This window comes from Ostrea edulis, chromosome 4, assembly GCF_947568905.1.
Source record: "Ostrea edulis chromosome 4, xbOstEdul1.1, whole genome shotgun sequence".
Taxonomy (NCBI): domain Eukaryota; kingdom Metazoa; phylum Mollusca; class Bivalvia; order Ostreida; family Ostreidae; genus Ostrea; species Ostrea edulis.
Genome location: NC_079167.1, coordinates 2,395,870 through 2,418,132, shown reverse-complemented (window position 1 = coordinate 2,418,132; position 22,263 = coordinate 2,395,870). Strand labels below are relative to the sequence as shown.

The 22,263-nt window shown below is 36.2% G+C and overlaps 1 protein-coding gene across 5 annotated transcripts in view; it reads left to right on the top strand.

Annotated features, from left to right (window-relative positions):
• LOC125669842 (tuberin-like) overlaps positions 1 to 22,263 on the top strand; it is a 72,998-nt gene that overhangs the window by 44,766 nt on the left and 5,969 nt on the right. Inside the window, exons 30-39 of one of the 5 annotated variants that reach the window (XM_056161594.1) lie at positions 1,028 to 1,069; positions 7,248 to 7,288; positions 10,349 to 10,912; positions 11,000 to 11,086; positions 11,171 to 11,357; positions 16,010 to 16,149; positions 16,497 to 16,575; positions 16,681 to 16,695; positions 17,740 to 17,766; positions 21,187 to 21,278. In XM_056161594.1, coding sequence (XP_056017569.1) covers positions 1,028 to 1,069; positions 7,248 to 7,288; positions 10,349 to 10,912; positions 11,000 to 11,086; positions 11,171 to 11,357; positions 16,010 to 16,149; positions 16,497 to 16,575; positions 16,681 to 16,695; positions 17,740 to 17,766; positions 21,187 to 21,278 — 1,274 coding nt within the window. The remainder of the gene's footprint in view (positions 1 to 1,027; positions 1,070 to 7,247; positions 7,289 to 10,348; positions 10,913 to 10,999; positions 11,087 to 11,170; positions 11,358 to 16,009; positions 16,150 to 16,496; positions 16,576 to 16,680; positions 16,696 to 17,739; positions 17,767 to 21,186; positions 21,279 to 22,263) is intronic. The other 4 variants (XM_056161598.1, XM_056161595.1, XM_056161596.1 and 1 more) reach the window with 4 other exon arrangements.

The following is a 22,263-nucleotide window of genomic DNA, read 5'->3' as shown; positions in this document are numbered from 1 at the left end:
AGAACTAATTAATGTACAGTATTTATACAATCTGATATAGAGCAGAACTAATTAATGTACAGTATTTATACAATCTGATATAGAGCAGAACTAATTAATGTACAGTATTTATACAATCTGATATAGAGCAGAACTAATTAATGTACAGTATTTATACAATCTGATATAGAGCAGAACTAATTAATGTACAGTATTTATACAATCAAATATGCATCAACCAAAACTATTTTTATTTATTTGCATCAGACAAGGGTATTATTTCATGCATCAACCAAAACTATTTTTATTTATTTGCATCAGACAAGGGTACTATTTCATAGTGATGTCATATTAAGATTTGGAAACAATAAATGGTTTGTGATATTATACATTGTAAATTCAAGATCTATTGCAAAAATTAGGATTCATTTTGATATCTTACCCATTTAAGAAGTTATATAAACACTTCCATTATTTATCAGTATACTATCAGAATGAAGACCAAATTAATCTATTAGTGAATATGTTCTCTGAAATTCATGGATAGATTGTAAAAATTGCATCAAATGTACCACTTTATAAAATGCAGCACAATGAAAATGATTGCTATTTGAATGGTTTTATCAGTGGTTAAATCTATACACACAGATTGCATATTGTTGAAACATCATATTAAAGTTAGTCTATAATTTTTATAAATGCAGCATTAAATTTAAATACCAGTACAGTCAAACTTCAGTATGTCAAAGTCATCAGAACTAGAATAAAAAACAAGACATACAGGACTGAGATATTGAAAGTGAGCCTTATTAAACTTACTTTGAAATATCCAGGATATTTGACATCCAAGTTCAAGATACCACTGAGCACCTGTTTAGTGATAAGATTTGTGCTTTGAATGTAACTGAATGCTAGCTAGAGCATGTACATAGGGCTTCTGGTGGTGCATGTACATGTATATAAGTATCATCAGTAAACTGATAACTTTGTATTCAGTGTCGTTGAATTGCTTTTTGTGTTTGTATAATCAGATGTGTAACTGTTGTAGACCACTCTATCAGGATTAGTATAGAGGATGAGGCGGAAGAGGGTAGGTCGCCTGTTGTTGTATTTCAAAAAATCTAATTCATGCTTGAAATTGAGTTGATTCACGACTTATTTGAGCATGCAATCCCTAATATATATACACATGTATGTTGCCTAGTAATTCCTGCAATATATTTGCCAGTTGAATATTTTTCATTGTATTTGATTGGATGTCCACGTATCTGTCTGTAACACATTGTATTTGATTGGATGTCCACGTATCTGTCTGTAACACATTGTATTTGATTGGATGTCCACGTATCTGTCTGTAACACATTGTATTTGATTGGATGTCCACATATCTGTCTGTAACACATTGTATTTGATTGGATGTCCACATATCTGTCTGTAACATGTAGGTTTCCAGTTGATATCTCCTTCCAGAACTCAAGTTTTTAGCTCACCTGAGCTGAAAGCTCAAGTGAGCTTTTCTGATCACCCGTATTCCGGCGTCCGTCCGTTTGTCCGTCCGTCTGTAAACTTTTCACATTTTCAACTTCTTCTCAACAACCACTGGGCCAATTTCAACCAAAGTTGGCACAAAGCATCCTTAGGTAAAGGGAATTCTAAATTGTTAAAATAAAGGGCCAGGCCACCTTCCAAGGGGAGATAATCAAGAAAAGGTAAAAATAGGGTAGGGTCATTAAAAAATCTTCTTCTCAAGAACCACTGAGACAGAAAAGCTGAGATTTATATGAAAGCTTCCTGATATAATGCAGATTCTAAATTGTAAAAATCCTGGCCCTCGGGGGTCGGATGGGGCCACAATAGGGGATCAAAGTTTTACATACAAATATATAGGGAAAATATTTAAAAATCTTCTTCTCAAGTACCATTGAGCCAGAAAAGCTGAGATTTACATGAAAGCTTCCTGACATAATGCAGATTCAAGTTTGTTCAAATCATGGGCCCCTGGGGTTGGATGGGGCCACAATAGGGGATCAAAGTTTTACATACAAATATATAGGAAAAATCTTTAAAAATCTTCTTCTCAAGAACCACTGAGCCAGAAAAGCTGAGGTTTATATGAAAGCTTCCTGATATAGTACAGATTCTAAATTGTTAAAATCATGGCCCCCAGGGGTCGGATGGGGCCACAATAGGGGATCAAAGTTTTACATACAAATATATAGGAAAAATCTTTAAAAATCTTCTTCCCAAGAACCACTAAGCCAGAAAAGCTTCCTGATATAGTACAGATTTTAAATTGTTAAAATCATGGCCCCCAGGGGTCGGATGGGGCCACAATAGGGGGTCAAAGTTTTACATACAAATATATAGGAAAAATCTTTAAAAATCTTCTTCCCAAGAACCACTAAGCCAGAAAAGCTTCCTGATATAGTACAGATTTTAAATTGTTAAAATCATGGCCCCCGGGGATCGGATGGGGCCACAATAAGGGGTCAAAGTTTTTTAGCTCACCTGAACCGAAGGTTCAAGTGAGCTATTCTGATCACATTTTGTCCAGCGTCCGTCTGTCTGTCTGTCCGTCTGTCTGTAAACTTTTCACATTTTCGACTTCTTCTCCAGAACCACTGGGCCAATTTAAACCTAACTTGGCCAAAAGCATCCTTGGGTGAAGGGCTTTCAAGTTTGTTCAAATGAAGGGCCATGTCCCTTTCAAAGGGGAGATAATCACAAAAATGCAAAAATAGGGTGGGGTCATTTAAAAATCTTCTTCTCAAGAACCACTGGGCCAGAAGAGCTGAAATTTACCTGAAAGCTTCCTGACATATTGCAGATTCAAGTTTGTTCAAATCATGGCCCCCGGTGATAGGATGGGGCCACAAGGGGGGATCAAAGTTTTACATACAAATATATAGGGAAAAACTTTAAAAATCTTCTTCTCAAGAACCACTAAGCCAGAAAAGCTGAGATTTACATGAAAGCTTCCTGACATAATGCAAATTCAAGTTTGTTCAAATCATGGGCCCCTGGGGTAGGATGGGGCCACAATAGGGGATCAAAGTTTTACATACAAATATATAGGAAAAATCTTTAAAAATCTTCTCAAGAACCACTAAGCCAGAAAAGCTGATTTTTACATGAAAACTTTCTGACATAGTGCAGATTCAAGTTTGTTCAAATCATGGCCCCCGGGGATAAGATGGGGCCCCAAGGGGGGGATCAAAGTTTTACACACAAATATATAGGGAAAAACTTTAAAAATCTTCTTCTCAAGAACCACTAAGCCAGAAAAGCTGAGATTTACATGAAAGCTTCCTGACATAATGCAGATTCAAGTTTGTTCAAATCATGGGCTCCGGGGGTTGGATGGGGCCACAATAGGGGATCAAAGTTTTACATACAAATATATAGGAAAAATCTTTAAAAATCTTCTTCTCAAGAACCACTAAGCCAGAAAAGCTGAGATTTACATGAAAGCTTCCTGACATAAAGCAGATTCAAGTTTGTTCAAATCATGGCCCCGGGGATAAGATGGGGCCCCAAGGGGGGGGGATCAAAGTTTTGCACACAAATATATAGGGAAAAACTTTAAAAATCTTTTTCTCAAGAACCACTAAGCCAGAAAAGCTGATTTTTACATGAAAGCTTCCTGACATAGTGCAGATTCAAGTTTGTTCAAATCATGGCCCCCGGGGATAGGATGGAGCCCCAAGGGGGGATCAAAGTTTTGCACACAAATATATAGGGAAAAACTTTAAAAATCTTCTTCTCAAGAACCACTAAGCCAGAAAAGCTGAGATTTACATGAAAGCTTCCTGACATAAAGCAGATTCAAGTTTGTTCAAATCATGGCCCCGGGGATAAGATGGGGCCCCAAGGGGGGATCAAAGTTTTGCACACAAATATATAGGGAAAAACTTTAAAAATCTTCTTCTCAAGAACCACTGGGCCAGAAGAGCTGATTTTTACATGAAAACTTTCTGACATAGTGCAGATTCAAGTTTGTTCAAATCATGGCCCCCGGGGATAAGATGGGGCCCCAAGGGGGGATCAAAGTTATACACACAAATATATAGGGAAAAACTTTAAAAATCTTCTTCTCAAGAACCACTAAGCCAGAAAAGCTGAGATTTACATGAAAGCTTCCTGACATAGTGCAGATTCAAGTTTGTTCAAATCATGGGCTCCGGGAGTTGGATGGGGCCACAATAGGGGATCAAAGTTTTACATACAAATATATAGGAAAAATCTTCTTCTCAATAACCACTGAGCCAGAAAAGCTGATTTTTACATGAAAACTTTCTGACATAGTGCAGATTCAAGTTTGTTCAAATCATGGGCTCCGGGGGTAGGATGGGGCCACAAGGGGGATCAAAGTTTTACATACAAATATATAGTTAAAATCTTTTTCTCAATAACCACTGAGTCAGAAAAGCTGATATTTACAAGAAAACTTTCTGACATAGTGCAGATTCAAGTTTGTTCAAATCATGGTCTTGGGGGTGGGGGGTGGGGGTCAAAGTTTTATATACAAATATAGAAAAAAGCTTTAAAAGAACCATTGGGCCAAAGAAGTTGACATTTACATGAAAGCTTTCTGACATAGTGTAGATTCAAGTTTGCAAAGGGTAGTTTGGGCCATAATAGGGACCAAGGTTTTACATGCAAATATATATGGAAAGTCTTCAGATATGGGCCAAGGTGACTCATGTGAGCGATGTGGCCCATGGGCCTCTTGTTTTTGTTGTTCGTTTTTTTTTTCCCCGTTTTTTTTTTGATTTTGATATAGTGCAGATTCAAGGTTGTTAAAATCATGGACCTCGGGGATTGGATGGGGCCTCAAGGGGGACATCAAAGTTTTAAATTTATAGGAAAAATCTTTTAAAATCTTCTTCTCAAGAACCACTGAGCCAGAAAAGCTGAGGTTTATATGAAAGCTTCCTGATATAGTACAGATTATAAATTGTTAAGATCATGGCCCCCGGGGGTCGGATGGGGCCACAATAGGGGGTCAAAGTTTTACATACAAATATATAGGAAAAATCTTGAAAAATCTTCTTCCCAGAACCACTAAGCCAGAAAAGCTGAAATTTATATGAAAGCTTTCTGATATAGTGCAGATTCAGGTTTGTTAAAATCATGCCCCCCTGGGGTAGGATGGGGCCACAATAGGGGATCAAAGTTTTACATACAAATATATAGGGAAAATCTTTAAAAATCTTCTCAAGAACCATTGGGCCAAAGAAGTTCACATTTACATGAAAGCTTTCTGACATAGTGTAGATTCAAGTTTGCAAAAAGCATGGCCTCCAGGGAAAGGTTTGGGGCCACAATAGGGACTACGGTTTTACATGCAAATAGATATGGAAAATCTTCTGATATGGACCAAGGTGACTCAGGTGAACGATGTGGCCCATGGGCCTCTTGTTCTGCATCTGATATGTTTCCCAACATGCTGATTGACATTTAAGATCTTGACACTCGCCCCCGACTGGTAGCTTCAAATGTCATTGACTTTACTGACATTTTAAAGGATCCATCAACATTTCATAAAGATTAATTTCAATCTCTAATATCTACGAATCAATTAAAAAATAAATGTTTATTCGGTATATACATACAAACATACAAACCCGGTACTTAGATACCAAGGATAACCTATGAAAGCTTATTTCCAATGGGGTACTTTGATGCACGGATGTTTGCACTAGGGGGTCATTTATGTGGGAGGAAACCAGAGTACTCGTAGGAAACCCACGTGTCCGAGCGAGCGACCACATACAACCACTACCAGTCATGGGGATTAAACTTGGGTTGCAGTGGTGAAAAGCAACTGCGCTACCCGGACAACCTACAGTTTTGTGTTCATATACATAGTCATATGAACTGAATGAATTGATGCAAGAATGACCTTACTACAAGTCATACTGTGTTTGTCCTTTTCTTAACTCTTGATGATAGACTGTCTCCCTGACAGTAGTTTTAGTATCACAGACATTGATGATAAACTGTCTCCCTGACAGTAGTTTTAGTATCACAGGCATTGATGATAGACTGTCTCCCTGACAGTAGTTTTAGTATCACAGACATTGATGATAGACTGTCTCCCTGACAGTAGTTTTAGTATCACAGACATTGATGATAAACTGTCTCCCTGACAGTAGTTTTGTAGTATCAAAGACATTGATAATAAAGTGTCTCCCTGACAGTAATTTTAGTATCACAGACATTGATGATAAACTGTCTCCCTGACAGTAGTTTTAGTATCACAGACATTGATGATAAACTGTCTCCCTGACAGTAGTTTTAGTATCACAGACATTGATGATAGACTGTCTCCCTGACAGTAGTTTTAGTATCACAGACATTGATGATAAACTGTCTCCCTGACAGTAGTTTTAGTATCACAGACATTGATGATAGAATGTCTCCCTGACAGTAGTTTTAGTATCACAGACATTGATGATAAACTGTCTCCCTGACAGTAGTTTTAGTATCACAGACATTGATGATAAACTGTCTCCCTGACAGTAGTTTTAGTATCACAGACATTGATGATAAACTGTCTCCCTGACAGTAGTTTTAGTATCACAGACATTGATGATAAACTGTCTCCCTGACAGTAGTTTTAGTATCACAGACATTGATGATAGACTGTCTCCCTGACAGTAGTTTTAGTATCACAGACATTGATGATAAACTGTCTCCCTGACAGTAGTTTTAGTATCACAGACATTGATGATAGAATGTCTCCCTGACAGTAGTTTTGTAGTATCAGTGACAGACATTTTAAATAAAAATAGAACACCCCCACCTCCACCCCCACCCCTTCAGTAAACTTATAGAAGTTATATAAGAGTAAACTTGAGAAATTCTGTAACAGATTGCTTTCCATGTGTTACCACAGCGATGTTGAAGTCAGGGAAGGCGATTCACTTGCTGACTATAATTGTATCTATGCATTATTATCTGATTTATTAATCAAATAATGAAATTTTCAAAATAAGCATATATTCCAAGGGATTTGATCGTTGTTGCACCAAATATGCACAAAAATTTTATAAATTTAAAAATTACTGTTTACACCGTGCATTTAAATGCATTTCAATTTCAGCATTTTTCTGTATGAATATTCTGATAAAGAGGGATATAGAGAGTGAGATGCTAAATTGCTAATTTATAAATTTTCTCCCTGTAAATTTCAGTTGAGATGTGATATTGATTTATGATTGATTTATCCAGATGTAAATTAAGATTTGATTTTCTTTCTCCAGTTCACATGAAAGAGATAGAGATTTCTGAGGAAGAAAAGAAGGTAATATCTGAAATATTGTTCAGTATTGTTAGCAGAGATTTTTTTCTTTTATATTCTGAAACAATTAGAAATTCAAATTGCATTTCATTTTTATTCTCTGCTTTTAAAAACATGGGAAAATACATACTAGCTACAGTAGTCAACAGGTCTATAACTACAGTAGTCAACAGGTCTGTAGTAGTGAACAGGTCTGAAGCTACAGTAGTGAACAGGTCTGTAGCTACAGTAGTCAACAGGTCTATAGCTACAGTAGTCAACAGGTCTGTAGTAGTGAACAGGTCTGTAGCTACAGTAGTCAACAGGTCTATAGCTACAGTAGTCAACAGGTCTGAAGCTACAGTAGTCAACAGGTCTGTAGTAGTGAACAGGTCTGTAGCTACAGTAGTCAACAGGTCGGTAGTAGCAAACAGGTCGGTAGCTACAGTAGTGAACATATGTGTAGCTACAGTAGTGAACAGGTCTAGCTACAGTAGTGAGGAGGTGTGTAGCTACAGTAGTGAACAAGTGTGTAGCTACAGTAGTGAACAAGTGTGTAGCTACACTAGTCAACAGGTCTGTAGCTACAGTAGTCAACAGGTCTGTAGTAGTGAACAGGTCTGTAGCTACAGTAGTCAACAGGTCTGTAGCTACAGTAGTCAACAGGTCTGTAGTAGTGAACAGGTGTGTAGCTACAGTAGTCAACAGGTCTGTAGTAGTGAACAGGTCTGTAGCTACAGTAGTGAACAGGTCTGTAGCTACAGTAGTCAACAGGTCTGTAGTAGTGAACAGGTGTGTAGCTACAGTAGTCAACAGGTCTGTAGTAGTGAACAGGTCTGTAGCTACAGTAGTCAACAGGTCTATAGTAGTCAACAGGTCTATAGCTACAGTAGTCAACAGGTCTGTAGCTACAGTAGTCAACAGGTCTGTAGTAGTGAACAGGTTTGTAGCTACAGTAGTCAACAGGTCTATAGCTACAGTAGTCAACAGGTCTGTAGCTACAGTAGTCAACAGGTCTGCAGCTACAGTAGTGAACAGGTCTGTAGCTACAGTAGTGAACAGGTCTGTAACTACAGTAGTCAACAGGTCTGTAGCTACAGTAGTGAGCAGGTCGGTAGCTACAGTAGTGAACAGGTCTGTAGCTACAGTAGTGAGCAGGTCTGTAGTAGTGAGCAGGTCTGTAGTAGTGAACAGGTCTGTAGTAGTGAACAGGTCTGTAGCTACAGTAGTGAACAGATGTGTAGCTACAGTAGTCAACAGGTCGGGAGGTACAGTATTGAACAGATGTGAAGGATGGAAGACCATATAGCTACAGTTTCAGGCACATGAAAAAGACTTTATTTAAAAAGCAAGTTTTTTGTGCAAGACGTATTAGATTTTAGGTTTGTTACTGGTTGTCTACAGAATATATCTGGCTGATCAAGCCCATAGATGAGGCCTCGCCACTTGTTTTAACATGCTGTGTTACAAAATATGATAAAGTATCAAATTCAATGAAATATTTAATATATACATTAACAGATAATGTAATTGTGAATTTAGATTAATAAGAATAATGTATGTATGTTAAAATATAACTGCTTTTGTGAGCCATTAATGACTTACTTACAAAATACATTTTAACACAATGTGCATTGAACACATATCTCTGTCAGCAATTTCTTACTAGATTGGAGAAATTTTAAATTGCTCTTTGAAAGTTGCATGAATCTTTATCTGTTCTGGCAGACAGATATGAAATACAGGTTGTAGTGTTGGAATCCATTTCCTGTAGTTTTTTTTACAATAGTGTTGATAGAACGGTGTCAAGCTGGTAGATGTTGTAAGCTAATGATATATTGTTTAAGGAAGTTGAAGGAACATTTCCTAAAGTATACATTTCCACTTGTTGAGAATTTTGTTATTACTCATTTATCCTGTAATATATAAGGCATAATGTTAATCCTATTGTATCATGTCTGTATTCTAAAGTATCGGGCATGTATACAATCATTGTGTATCATGTCTGTACCCTAAAGTATCTGGCATGTATACAATCATTGTGTATCATGTCTGTATCCTAAAGTATCGAACATGTATACAATCATTGTGTATCATGTCTGTATCCTAAAGTATCTGGCATGTATACAATCATTGTGTATCATGTCTGTATCCTAAAGTATCGAACATGTATACAATCATTGTGTATCATGTCTGTATTCTAAAGTATCGAGCGTGTATACAATCGTTGTGTATCGTGTCTGTATTCTAAAGTATCGAGCGTGTATACAATCGTTGTGTATCATGTCTGTATTCTAAAGTATCTGGCATGTATACAATCATTGTGTATCGTGTCAAGAATAACAGGGTACTGTATAAGAACTTCTTAAATAACTCCCTTTACAAATATGTGTATGGAAACTTTAATTAGTCCTCAACCGATGAAGTCGAAGGGGACTTAATGTTTGTGCTTCGGCCGTCTGTCTGTCCGTCTGTAAACCATTTACATTTTCAACTTCTTCTCCAGAACCACTGGGCCAATTTCAACCAAACTTTGCAAAAAGCATCCTTGTGTAAAGGGCTTTCAAGTTTGTACAAATGAAGGGCCATGTTCCTTTCAAAGGGGAGATAATCACAAAAATGCAAAAATAGGGTGGGGTCATTTAAAAATATTCTCAAGAACCATTGAGCCAGAGAAGTTACATTTATATGAAAGCTTCCTTACATAGTACAGATTCAAGTTTGTTAACGTCACAGCCCCCAGGGGTAGGGTGGGGCCACAATAGGAGATCAAAGTATTACAAACAAATATAAAGGGAAAATCTATAGAAATCTTCTCAAGAACCAATGGGCCAAAAAAGTTTACATTTACATGAAGATTTCCTGACATAGTGCAGATTTAAGTTTGTTAAAATCATGACCCCCAGGAGTAGGTTTGTGATTAAAGTTTTACATGCAAATATGTAGGGGAAAATCTTTAAAATGGGCCAAGGTGACTCAGGCAAGCGATGTGGCCCATGGGCCTCTTGTTATCTAATTGTAAATTGATTTGTTTTTTGGTATTTGATTGTAAGTTAATGGTGTTTAATGGATTTTACCTTGCAGGAAGAGGAGTCGAATCTAAATGGACTGCCTATTCCCAACTCTTCATTAAGCAGGGAACAATTAAAGTTCACCTCTGTACAGCGAAGCAACTCCTCCCCATCCCTGCTTAGTTCCAGTGGTGAGAACCTTGACCCAAGAGACAGTCAGTCAGAAATTGTAGTGATAGACAATTTGATAGCTGATAGGAAGGAGGAGATTATCCATGACAAATCTGATGGCTCCTTACTGTCATCCAAACTTCAACAGCCAGAGGATCTTTCCATCAATCCTCTTTCCAGGCAGGATCGTGTTGCTTCCCCTGCCAGCCCCTCACCAAGCTCAGAGTCTTCCTCACTGCATGATGAAGTGAAAGAACTGCCCGACTTTCGAAAGGCTAGAGGCCATACAATATCTGTGGTCCAGTCAGGGAGGGAAGGCCTGAGGTCGGCCGCCCGGTCAAGCAACAAGGATTCAGGCAGAGGGGGCATCAGCCCCAGCTTTGTGTTTCTACAGCTATACTATGATGGAGTGTTTAATTCTGCGACAAGCAATGCTTCAGCCCCAATCATTATTCCACAGAATGAGGTTAGACGTTGTTGTCTTTTGATACTGTGATTTAGTACATTCTGTGTTTAGAAATATGATATATGAATTGTAAACTTGTGTTTTCAGACCACTGCAAGAGCTTTGAAGATGATGGATCACATTCATCCTTATGAGACTCATAAGATTGGTGTCATTTATGTGGGACCTGGACAGGTTAGTTGATTCTTATTTTCCCCTTCAATTCATTATTCAGAAAGACCTGGCTGACCATTTTATAATGATTATTGTAAATTACAGATAAATGATGAGAAGGGTATTCTGTCCAATCAGTACGGTTCTGAGCGCTATGCAGCCTTTGTACAGGGACTTGGACAACTACTAAACCTGTCAGACTGTAAACCAGACCGTGTGTACATTGGGGGGCTGGATTGCCAGGGTAGGGATGGAGAGTTTGCCTACAGCTGGCAGGATGAATCCATGCATGGTAGGACCTACTGATGCTGTTTCTTAATTTTTTCCTCTGCGTGGTAAAGAATAACTTATGATTCCGTCAATCTCTATTTTGGTCAGTTGTCACAATTTTTTGAAAATTCACATAAAAATACAATAAATCTCTTACTGTATATTCCACGAAACTCTGTGTGCATTCACACATTCACTTAGTGTATTCTGCTTAATTTCTGTTGAAATCCAATGCTTGTCACTGGCAACTATGAAGACGCAGTTTGTTTCCAGTTTTTAGTGCCGTCTGTCCATGTGTGAATATACACATTCCTCGAACTCGGTGACCTATTTCACGGCATTTTTGAAATTGTTGAAAAGTATATTTTCTCGTTTATTTTTTACCTTTTATTTGAATTTAGAATGATAAATAACACTTAAACTATATTATACGATGGTTTGTTTATGCGTTTAAGAGTTTGTCTTTTTTGGACTATTTCCTGTTACCATCCTTCAAATATGGAAATCATTTCTAAATATAGGGACAGGTCAAGGTCAGGTGTTTTCAGCTATAACGTTTAAAAATGAATTACATTTCAATGATATCTTAATTTATATACTTAAAAGTATTCATATTTGGAAAAAAAAATACAGGAAAATGTAAATAATTGCCAACCTTCAGTTTATACATCTATAATACTGATCAATTAGGTGCCAACAAACAATCCTCGGAAACTATTATTGAAGTACCAAAATTTGTTTTATGTGACTGTGTTTGATCATGATGTGTTCATTGTTACCTCCCTTTGGTATTATCCCTACATTCTTGATCATGCTGCTTTTAAAACAAGAGAGAGAATATGAAAGCTGTTTCGATTCATGTCTATACCTTTTTATACGCCCGTCTTAAGACGGGACGTATTATGGTATGGCGTTCATGTCCGTCCGTCTGTTAGCTTTTTCGTGTCCGACCCGTAACTTAAATACTACAAGGCCTAGAATCATCAAACTTTGTCTGTAGATACATCTTGGGTAGAAGGTGTGTCACACATTAAAACCAGGTCACTGTGACTTTTCATTAAGAAGATATCCGTCTGTCCGTCCGTCTGTTAGCTTTTTCTTGTCCGACCCGTAACTTAAATACTACAAGGCCTAGAATCATCAAACTTTGTCTGTAGATACATCTTGGGTAGAAGGTGTGTCGCACATTAAAACCAGGTCACTGTGACTTTTCATTAAGAAGATATGGCCATATATGGCAAAAACTTGTCCGGCTCATAACTTGAAAACTATTAGACCTAGAATCACCAAAATTGGTCAACTAATGCATCTTAGGTAGAAGGTGTGTCGCATCCTACTTTAAGGTCACTGTGACATTTAATTAAGGTGATATTAAAAAAAATGTTTTAATGGGTACAATCTATACTGTTAACAATATGTGACGGACGTATCATGTGCTGTGGCGGTGCACTTTATTTGATTATATGCCCATCAATGTTTCAATTTTGATACTGTGGATTTCACAGAGTGTGATCTGATTTTCCGGATCACTACACTGTGGTTTTCTGATTCTGTATCACATCACAATGCATCAACACAGCTTTTTTGTGGAAAATATTGACTGCATCACAAACAAAACTGCATACATAAAATATAATTTCACTGTATGTCTGTGATTTTGATAATTTGGATTATATTTAATATTATTTTATAAATGTGGATTTAAAAATACATAAGTGTGTGTGTAATAAATTTATCATTACTACAGTAACTTGATCCGAAGAGTTGTATCACATCTTATTGACAGGCGTGGATCATCTGATCAAACTCGACGCTTCACATTTCGTTTAATCTGATGATCCACGCCTGTCAATGATTCTTTTGATCAAGTCACTGTAATAATGATAAATATGTATGCTCATCTTTAGACGGGACATATTATGGTACAGTGATGTCTGTACGTCAATCCGTTTGGGGTTTTCTGTTTCCATTTTCATTTCTCTGTCACATATCAAGCTGAAACTTGCTTTGTAGCTTCTTTGTGGGTCACTCTAGATCATGTTGCAATTTTGATCCATTTCAACCTCTCTTGCAGGAGTTTTCCCCCTTTATTTGAAAATCAGTGTTATATGGAGGGTACATAATTTGTCCAGCTAAATCCTTCAACAGTTTTCAAGTGAGGACCATATTGTTTTACAGTGTTTGTATGGGTATTGAAGATGTGCATGTGGCAAGGATTTTGATTGTCTTCAATTTTTGAATAAATTGTTTAACTGTCAGTTTTGAGGAAATATTATAATTGAGTGCTTGGTTTGTACTTTCAGCTCCTCTTTCAAGCTAGGATCTTTGTAAACAACTTGAAGATGTGCATATTGCAAGGATCTTTATTCTCAACAATTTTATAATTTTCTTTGATGTTGTGTTGAACTTATTTATTAATTTTAGGGAGATTTTTCCACACAAACTCTTGGTTTTACATGATTTGTATGTCTAATAAGTGAGGACCATCGTATATTACAGAGTATTTGTATGGGTATTGAAGATGTGCATATGGCAAGGATTTTGATATTCTTAAATATTTGAGAAAATTACAAGTTGTTGAACTTAACAGTCAGTGGTGAGGAAATATAAAGTGAGTGCATGGTTTGTTCTTTAAACTCCTCTCAGTTTTAAAGCTAGGGCCTTTGTAAACAACTTGAAGATTTGTGTATTGCAAGGATTTTGATTCTCAACAAATGGATGTCTTGTTGAGGGAGGTTTAGGAGGACATTATTACATTCATATAATATTGAGCTGATGTAATAGATTTTGCATAAACTCTTGTAAAAGTACATTTTATTGTGACATTAGAAAATTCAAATTTTGCAAGATTCAAACGTATGATCCACAGATTTAGGGGTTAACCCATATATAGAATAAGAAACCCTGAATAGATATGAAAATTTAAAAGACCATGTAATATATTGCTGACCTTCCTTTATTCATATGTTGCAAAACAATATATGTCACGGCTTGATGATGGCTGATACTACGTACCTAAGTGAAGTTCTACAACTCCTGCAATTTTTGCCATGTTTGCTAATCAATGTCACAACCTGTGGGAACCCGGGTTAGAATAGATCCTCAGTACCCCTTGCTTGTCGTAAGTTGCTAAATGGGATGGTCCTTCGGATGAGACTGCAAAAATCAAAGTTCCATGTCACAGCAGGTGTGGCACGATAAAGATCCCTCCCTGCTCAAAGGCCGTAAGCGCCAAGCATAGGCCTAAATTTTGCAGCCCTTCACCGGCAGTGGTGACGTCTCCATATGAGGGAAATATTCTCGAGAGGGACAATATTCAATCAATCAAACAAACATCTTATAATGAAAACACCCTATGTAACCTTCTCATGAGCATATTACATATATCCTTCTCACAGGCGTATCACATATAACCTTCTCATGGGCGTATTGTGTATAACCTTCTCATGGGCGTATTACATATAACCTTCTCATGGGCGTATTGTGTATAACCTTCTCATGGGCATATTACATATAACCTTCTCATGGGCGTGTTGTGTATAACCTTCTCACGGGCGTATTACATATAACCTTCTCACAGGCGTATTGTGTATAACCTTCTCATGGGCATATTACATATAACCTTCTCATGGGCGTATTGTGTATAACCTTCTCATGGGCGTATTACATATAACCTTCTCACAGGCGTATTACATATAACCTTCTGATGGGCATATTACATATAACCTTCTCACAGGCGTATTACATATAACCTTCTGATGGGCATATTACATATAACCTTCTCACGGGCGTATTACATATAACCTTCTCATGGGCGTATTACATATAACCTTCTCACGGGCGTATTACATATAACCTTCTCACGGACGTATTATGTACCAGAAAACACATATGCATCGAGTAATTTGACAAACTGCTGGAGATTTCCAGTCTGAATACCAGACCCTGGACTAGAACTTGGGTATTGATGATAGAATATTTGTAGAATGATAACAGAAGAAAAAATACATAAACTCAAATCTTCTTCATTTAAAACACAAAAACAGTGATAAATTCAAGGAATTGCATTTCTAAAATTAAGGGGAAAAAACTCTAACAACTCTTAAAAATGTTTTCTGTAATTATTTAAGTTAGAAAATCCACATGTTGGAAAGGGAGGTGGGTGGGGCTCAGCAATCTTGCTGGCTGCAAGATGCATGTTGAACTCTGCACAAAAAACACAACAAACTTATCAAAATTTTCATTCTAACTTACAAAAAATGTTTCCTTACTTATGTAAGCAAGAAAATGCACTGGTCAAATGGGATAAGTGCAAGTAAAGGTCTGCAATTCTAATTTTTGAGTTCAAGCTGTTCAGTGCTAGCTTCAAACTAATTTTTTTTTATATGAAATCATTCAGGTGAACCTTATTTTTGTTTTTATATGAAATATGAAATCATTCAGGTGAACCTTTTTTTTGTTTTTATATGAAATCATTCAGGTGAACCTTATTTTTGTTTTTATATGAAATCATTCAGGTGAACCTTATTTTCATGTGAAGGCGATGTCGCTGCTCACATAAAAGTTAACAATAGTGATTGCAGTGATGTTAGGTCACTTTGAACTGTCCTGAAAAATCTCCTGTGTTAATATTTTAAATACAAAGATAGTTAAGATGCATCTACTATTTTTTAGTGATTTTCCATGTGGCTACACTGATGCCAAACAGGGAGGGTGACCCTAATTGTAATGCCAAGAAGTTACACATAGGAAATGACTATGTTACCATTGTATACAATGACAGCAATGATGACTACAAGATTGGAGTAATTAAGGTAACACTGAAGCTATAGAAGAGACACCAAAAACAAAGTCACATGACAAGATGAAATTGTGCATCTGGAAACAGATGTTTTTAATGATGATATTTGAGATTGAACACAATTTCTTTTTTATGCCTCACCATGAATATGGCTGGGGCATATTGTGTTTGTCATGTCCGTCTTCTGTCCTTCTTTTACACTCTGCGTTTAGCTCTGTGTTTGGCTCACTTTCAAAGAAACTATTCAAGATATTTTCATCAAACCTTACATGCTGATACATGTTGGTATCATCTATTCAACTGCATCAATATTTTTTTATCTTGACTTGAAAATGAACCCACTTTACTTTTCATGTATAGGGTCAGTTTAACTATGTCAACATTGTGATTCGCCCCCTTGATCATGAGAGCAATGCTGTAACCTTACAGGCCAAAGAAGGTAAGAAAATGAGGATATCTAAAAGTCAAAATGCTATTAAAGAGTTGATTAGAAAAAAAATTATTTCATTATTTATTTTTAATTTTTTTTCACTTATTCACGCAGATTTGAAGGAAACATGTAACTATTTTGTTTTAATGAAATGCTAGATTTGAAGTACCGGTGTTTCTCAGAATCATTTAGTTGATATCACAGGGGCTAGGCCCATTTTGGGCCCAAACTCTGTAATACAATAAATATATTTATATGGTATCACAGAGTTCGGGCCCAAAATGGGTGTGACCCGTGGTTGATATGGGTGTGACCCGTGGTTCATTGGGTGAGAAAAATATTGGGTCCAAAAGGATTTTTGATACACATATTTAAAAAATTAAAAAAATCACTTTTGCCCTGATTTTGATTTCATTCAAATATACAGAAATAACAAAAGTGCTTGTAAAAAAGAATTTATTGATGGTGAAATATACAAAACAACATTGTAATTATGATCTTATACAAAACAATATGTAAACCCACATTTGGTTTCATGTTTTGATGTTTTATTTTGTTTTGGTATCACCTACAAGATTCTTAGAAATACTGATGCTGGATACATGTCTTTTTGCTTTGTTAACAGGAACATAACAGCTATGCTGAGCTTTCAAACAATTCTTAATTTTCCCTTTCTCTGAAGTCTAGTAAATGTTTGTACCCAGAAGGAATATCAAAGCTTAAATGTCAGATATAAGTTTACAAATAGCATGTTTAAAATTCTCTCGTTAGTTGTTTCATTTCTCATGTGCCTCATAAGGATTGGTGCCATTGTAGCTGTTTGGTCTGTAGCATGACTTCATTAACCCCTGCTTTTCTGCAAACTCAACTCTGATTATGTGACTAAGCTTGCATAAATTACGTCAGTACGAGTTATGGCCATTATATAAATTTAGATACTGGTTTAATGCCCCTCACCAATGTGTATTGATATATTTTCACTGTACATACAATCTATGTACATTTATCAACATATAGCTTTGTAATCCATGTTATGACATGTTGGTATATTTATACATTTTCTTTCTCTCTATGTGTGTTCTGAAGAAGAAAAAAATCTATGTGTGTTCTGAAGGAAATACAATCCACTGTAAATTAGCCCTTAAAAATGCATTTTTTCTCTTTTTATTGAAGTGCCTTTCAAAGACAGTATAACAACAGGTATCACCAGATATTGCTTGTCACGCTAACGTCTAGGGCTTGCTTTTAGTGTACCTATGCACATGATGATCATTGTTTTTGGCTTGTATGTCTGCCTATTTCTCTCCGTCTTCAACTTGGTCCTAATTTTTAGCTCACCTGAGCTGAAAGCTCTAGTGAGCTATTCTGATCACATTTTGTCTGTCCGTAATTTTTTATCATTTTCATCTTCTCCAGAACCACTGGGCCAATTTCAACCAAACTTGGTACAAACCATCCACGAGTGAAGGGGATTCAAGTTTGTTCAAATGATGGTCATGCCCGCTTCAAAGGGTAGATAATCACGAAAATGCAAAAATAGGGTGGAGTCATTTAAAAAAATTTCTTCCCGAGAACCACTGGGCCAGAAGAGCTGAAATCTACATGAAAGCGTCCTGACATAGTGCAGATTCAAGTTTGTTAAAACCATGACCCCCGGAATTGGGTGGGGCCACAATAGAGAACAAAGTTTTACATACAAATATAATGGGGGAAATCTTGAAAAATCCTCTTCTTAAGAACCATTGGGCCAGAGAAGTTTACATTTACATGAAAGTTTCCTGACATTGTGCATATTCAAGTTTGTAAAAATCATGGCCCCTGGGGTAGGTTGGGGCCACAATAGGGATAAAAGTTTTACATGAAAATGTATATAGAAAATCTTTAATTATGGGCCAAGGTGACCCAGGTGAGCATTGTGGCCCATGGGCCTGTTATTGGAAATTGAGGTGGAGACTTTGTAGATGTATTTCATGAACTAAAAGTTTCCAAGTTAAAGCTCTAGTTCAGTTCATGGTGAAGGTCATATCCCAAAGGTCATATTTGTCACAGTAGGTTTTAACCATGGTATGGGAGGCAGTGTTTCACAAACACATCTTGTTCTTTGTAGTTTTTGCTTTTTATACACCCGTCTATTGACGGACTGTATTATGGTATAGACTTTCCTGTCCATCTGTTCACTTTTTCATGTCCGGGTCACATGTTTCACATTGTGAGGTGTAAGACTATCAAACTTGGTCAGCTGATGCCTCTTCCAGAAAATTGACTTCAAACACATAAATCGAGTGGTTAAAGCATTGCGCTCAAAATCACACGGCCTCTCACCTCTGTCGGCGAGGGTTCGAATCCCGCTCGCGCCGGTAAGTGAGAAAGTTTCCCAGTTTACTTTCGGAAGGTCGGTGGTCTCTTCCCGGGTACATTGTATCTGAGTTCTCTCTTCCACCAATAAAAACTGGGCGCCACCATATAACTGAAAAATTGTTGAGTGTGTCAGAAAACATCAAAACAAACAAACAAACAAACACATAAAGAGATGTTCATCATGTACATGTAATTGCAGATGGGCGTATGATGTACCCTAGCGGTGCACTTAATTAACACTCTACCTGGTGACTAATCAGCTCCACAATGTATTTCCTGACTAGCTTTCAAATAGAGCTCTTTGTGTGCTATTCATACAGTATTTCAATGTCCAGCTGCTCTCCATTGCCATCTACCCACCATTATTCCATGTAACAATAGGACTTAACAAGCTATGAACTGAATCCATTCCTCAGACATTTTTTTATTTTAGAGATTCTACTTTCCACATTATTCTTGGCACATAATTCTCTTGCTGTGTGTTTTTCATTATTCATCCTATTTACACAATTTTAATGCTTTGTAAATCTTAGATAGATAATTTACAATTACACAGCATAGGTATGTACCCAGTAGGAATAGATGAACAGATTGTGCACCTTAGATTCCTTATTATCCTTTACACATTTCATGTTAATTTGCAACAAGCATCCATAGAAACACTTTAATTTATCTCTATATACAAGTATCCTTAGAAACACTTTAATTTATCTCTATATACAAGTATCCTTAGAAACACTTTAATTTATCTCTATATACAAGTATCCTTAGAAACACTTTAATTTATCTCTATATACAAGTATCCTTAGAAACACTTTAATTTATCTCTATATACAAGTATCCTTAGAAACACTTTAATTTATCTCTATATACAAGTATCCTTAGAAACACTTTAATTTATCTCTATATACAAGTATCCTTAGAAACACTTTAATTTATCTCTATATACAAGTATCCTTAGAAACACTTTAATTTATCTCTATATACAAGTATCCTTAGAAACACTTTAATTTATCTCTATATACAAGTATCCTTAGCAACACTTTGAGTTTTCAGAGCGTAGCACCTTTGGGTTTATATTTTTGAAAGTTAACCCTGAATGGTGATTTTGCCAAATTAAGTACATGTAACTCGCATCATATAAGAAATCTACAGTATGCATGTGTAAATTTGAAAAGAAGATGGGATAAGGGCCTTGTGTAGCCCCCATTTTGAGATGACACTATGAAATACAATAGCTTTTGATAGGACATACCAGATGGTGTCTGTCTTACTTATGTCAATGGTAACTTACACCATATTCAGATGTCATAGGACAGTCAAATATTCAAGGATAATTATGGATGTCTTTCATTTTCTGAGAAATTTTTCCTTATTTCTAATTCAGAAAATATAAAATACATGCTTGCATATCTTTCATACTTACAAGTTTTATGCACACATATTTGCTGTGTCTTTGGTATAAAAATGGTACAAGATTTTCATTCCAAAATGTAAACTTTAGGAGAAGGCAGGATGAGGGCAGTATATGGCCCCCATAGTGAGAGGTCATCATGGACAGAAATGTAAATCATATTCCGTAACCGGAATTATGGCTATCCAAATTAAGTATCAATTTTAACTTTGAACATATTTTTTATTTCTATATTTCTGACAAATCTGGAAAATATATTGCTTCAGAAAATATAGAACACTGATTTGCCTACCTCTCAAACTTACATGTTTTACACACCTGTATAAGCTGCAACTCTGGTATAAAAATGGTACATAGGCAAACGTGTGCTCCATGTTTTCCCAAGCAAAATGCATGTCCAAATAAATATTCCATCTTCTTCTAAAACCCTAAATTTTCTCAAACACATGACAATTATATGGCTTTAGACAGTTACATTCATCATTGTGATTATATAGTGTTACTAAAGTAATTCATTTTGAAACAAGTTTTTACTAGGTGTCACAGTTTTAAGTCTTATTTAAGTGAAAATGGGGACCACATGGGGCCCTTAAGTATCCTACCTTGCCCTTTGCTAAAATCTATGTCATTTGACTTGTATTCTATTTATGAAGTCTAAAGTGAAATTGGGGAGTCAAATACGGTTCTTAACCTATCTGGTCTTCATTATACTGCATGACATGAAGTCAGATTGTTATTCATTTGTTAAAGGATACATAAATAGAAGAAGAAATTGGACATATTATTAGTTTTGAAAATGCATATACTATTTTGAAATTATCATTGAAAATTCCTTTCTCTTTGTGCAGACATAGCAGACATCTTGGGGCACAAGGATACGAAAGTCATATCTGATGACAACTTGGCTGCACTGGTCAGGCAGATAGCGGTCAACTGTGATGTATGTTCTCACTGTCCAGATTTAGTGTTACTTCACACATTCTCAGTGTTTAAAGATTTATAAAATTGCTCTGAAGTTTGAAATGATTGAAATGTAAGTCTGCAACAACTACCAATGAGAATTGACACAATTTCAATGATGCAGCAGATGACTCTGTAGAGACTAGGAATAAGAAAATCCATGGTAACACTAAATCTGAACAGGCAGTGAATTCACTGTATCACTGATAATGGTGAATTCACTGTATCACTGATAATGGTATAATATCAGCTTCTGTAAAGTATATATATCTAATATAAATATATAAAGAAATTTCTACTATTGTTTACACAAAACAAGGTCAGAATCCCGAGTAGCCAACCTGTGAAAAATCTAACATATCACTGGGATGTTTATGGTTGTGAACCATTCAGTTTACAGTATACACTAGGTGTAGGTATTTGATGATCACAAACTCATTAGCTATTACTTATCACAAACTCATTAGCTATTACTCATCACAAACTCATTAGGTATTACTCATCACAAACTCATTAGGTATTACTCATCACAAACTCATTAGCTATTACTCATCACAAACTCATTAGGTATTACTCATCACAAACTCATTAGGTATTACTCATCACAAACTCATTAGGTATTACTCATCACAAACTCATTAGGTATTACTCATCACAAACTCATTAGGTATTACTCATCACAAACTCATTAGGTATTACTCATCACAAACTCATTAGCTATTACTTATCACAAACTCATTAGGTATTACTCATCACAAACTCATTAGGTATTACTCATCACAAACTCATTAGGTATCACAAACTCATTAGGTATTACTCATCACAAACTCATTAGCTATTACTCATCACAAACTCATTAGCTATTACTCATCACAAACTCATTAGGTATTACTCATCACAAACTCATTAGGTATTACTCATCACAAACTCATTAGGTATTGCATATCACAAACTCATTAGGTATT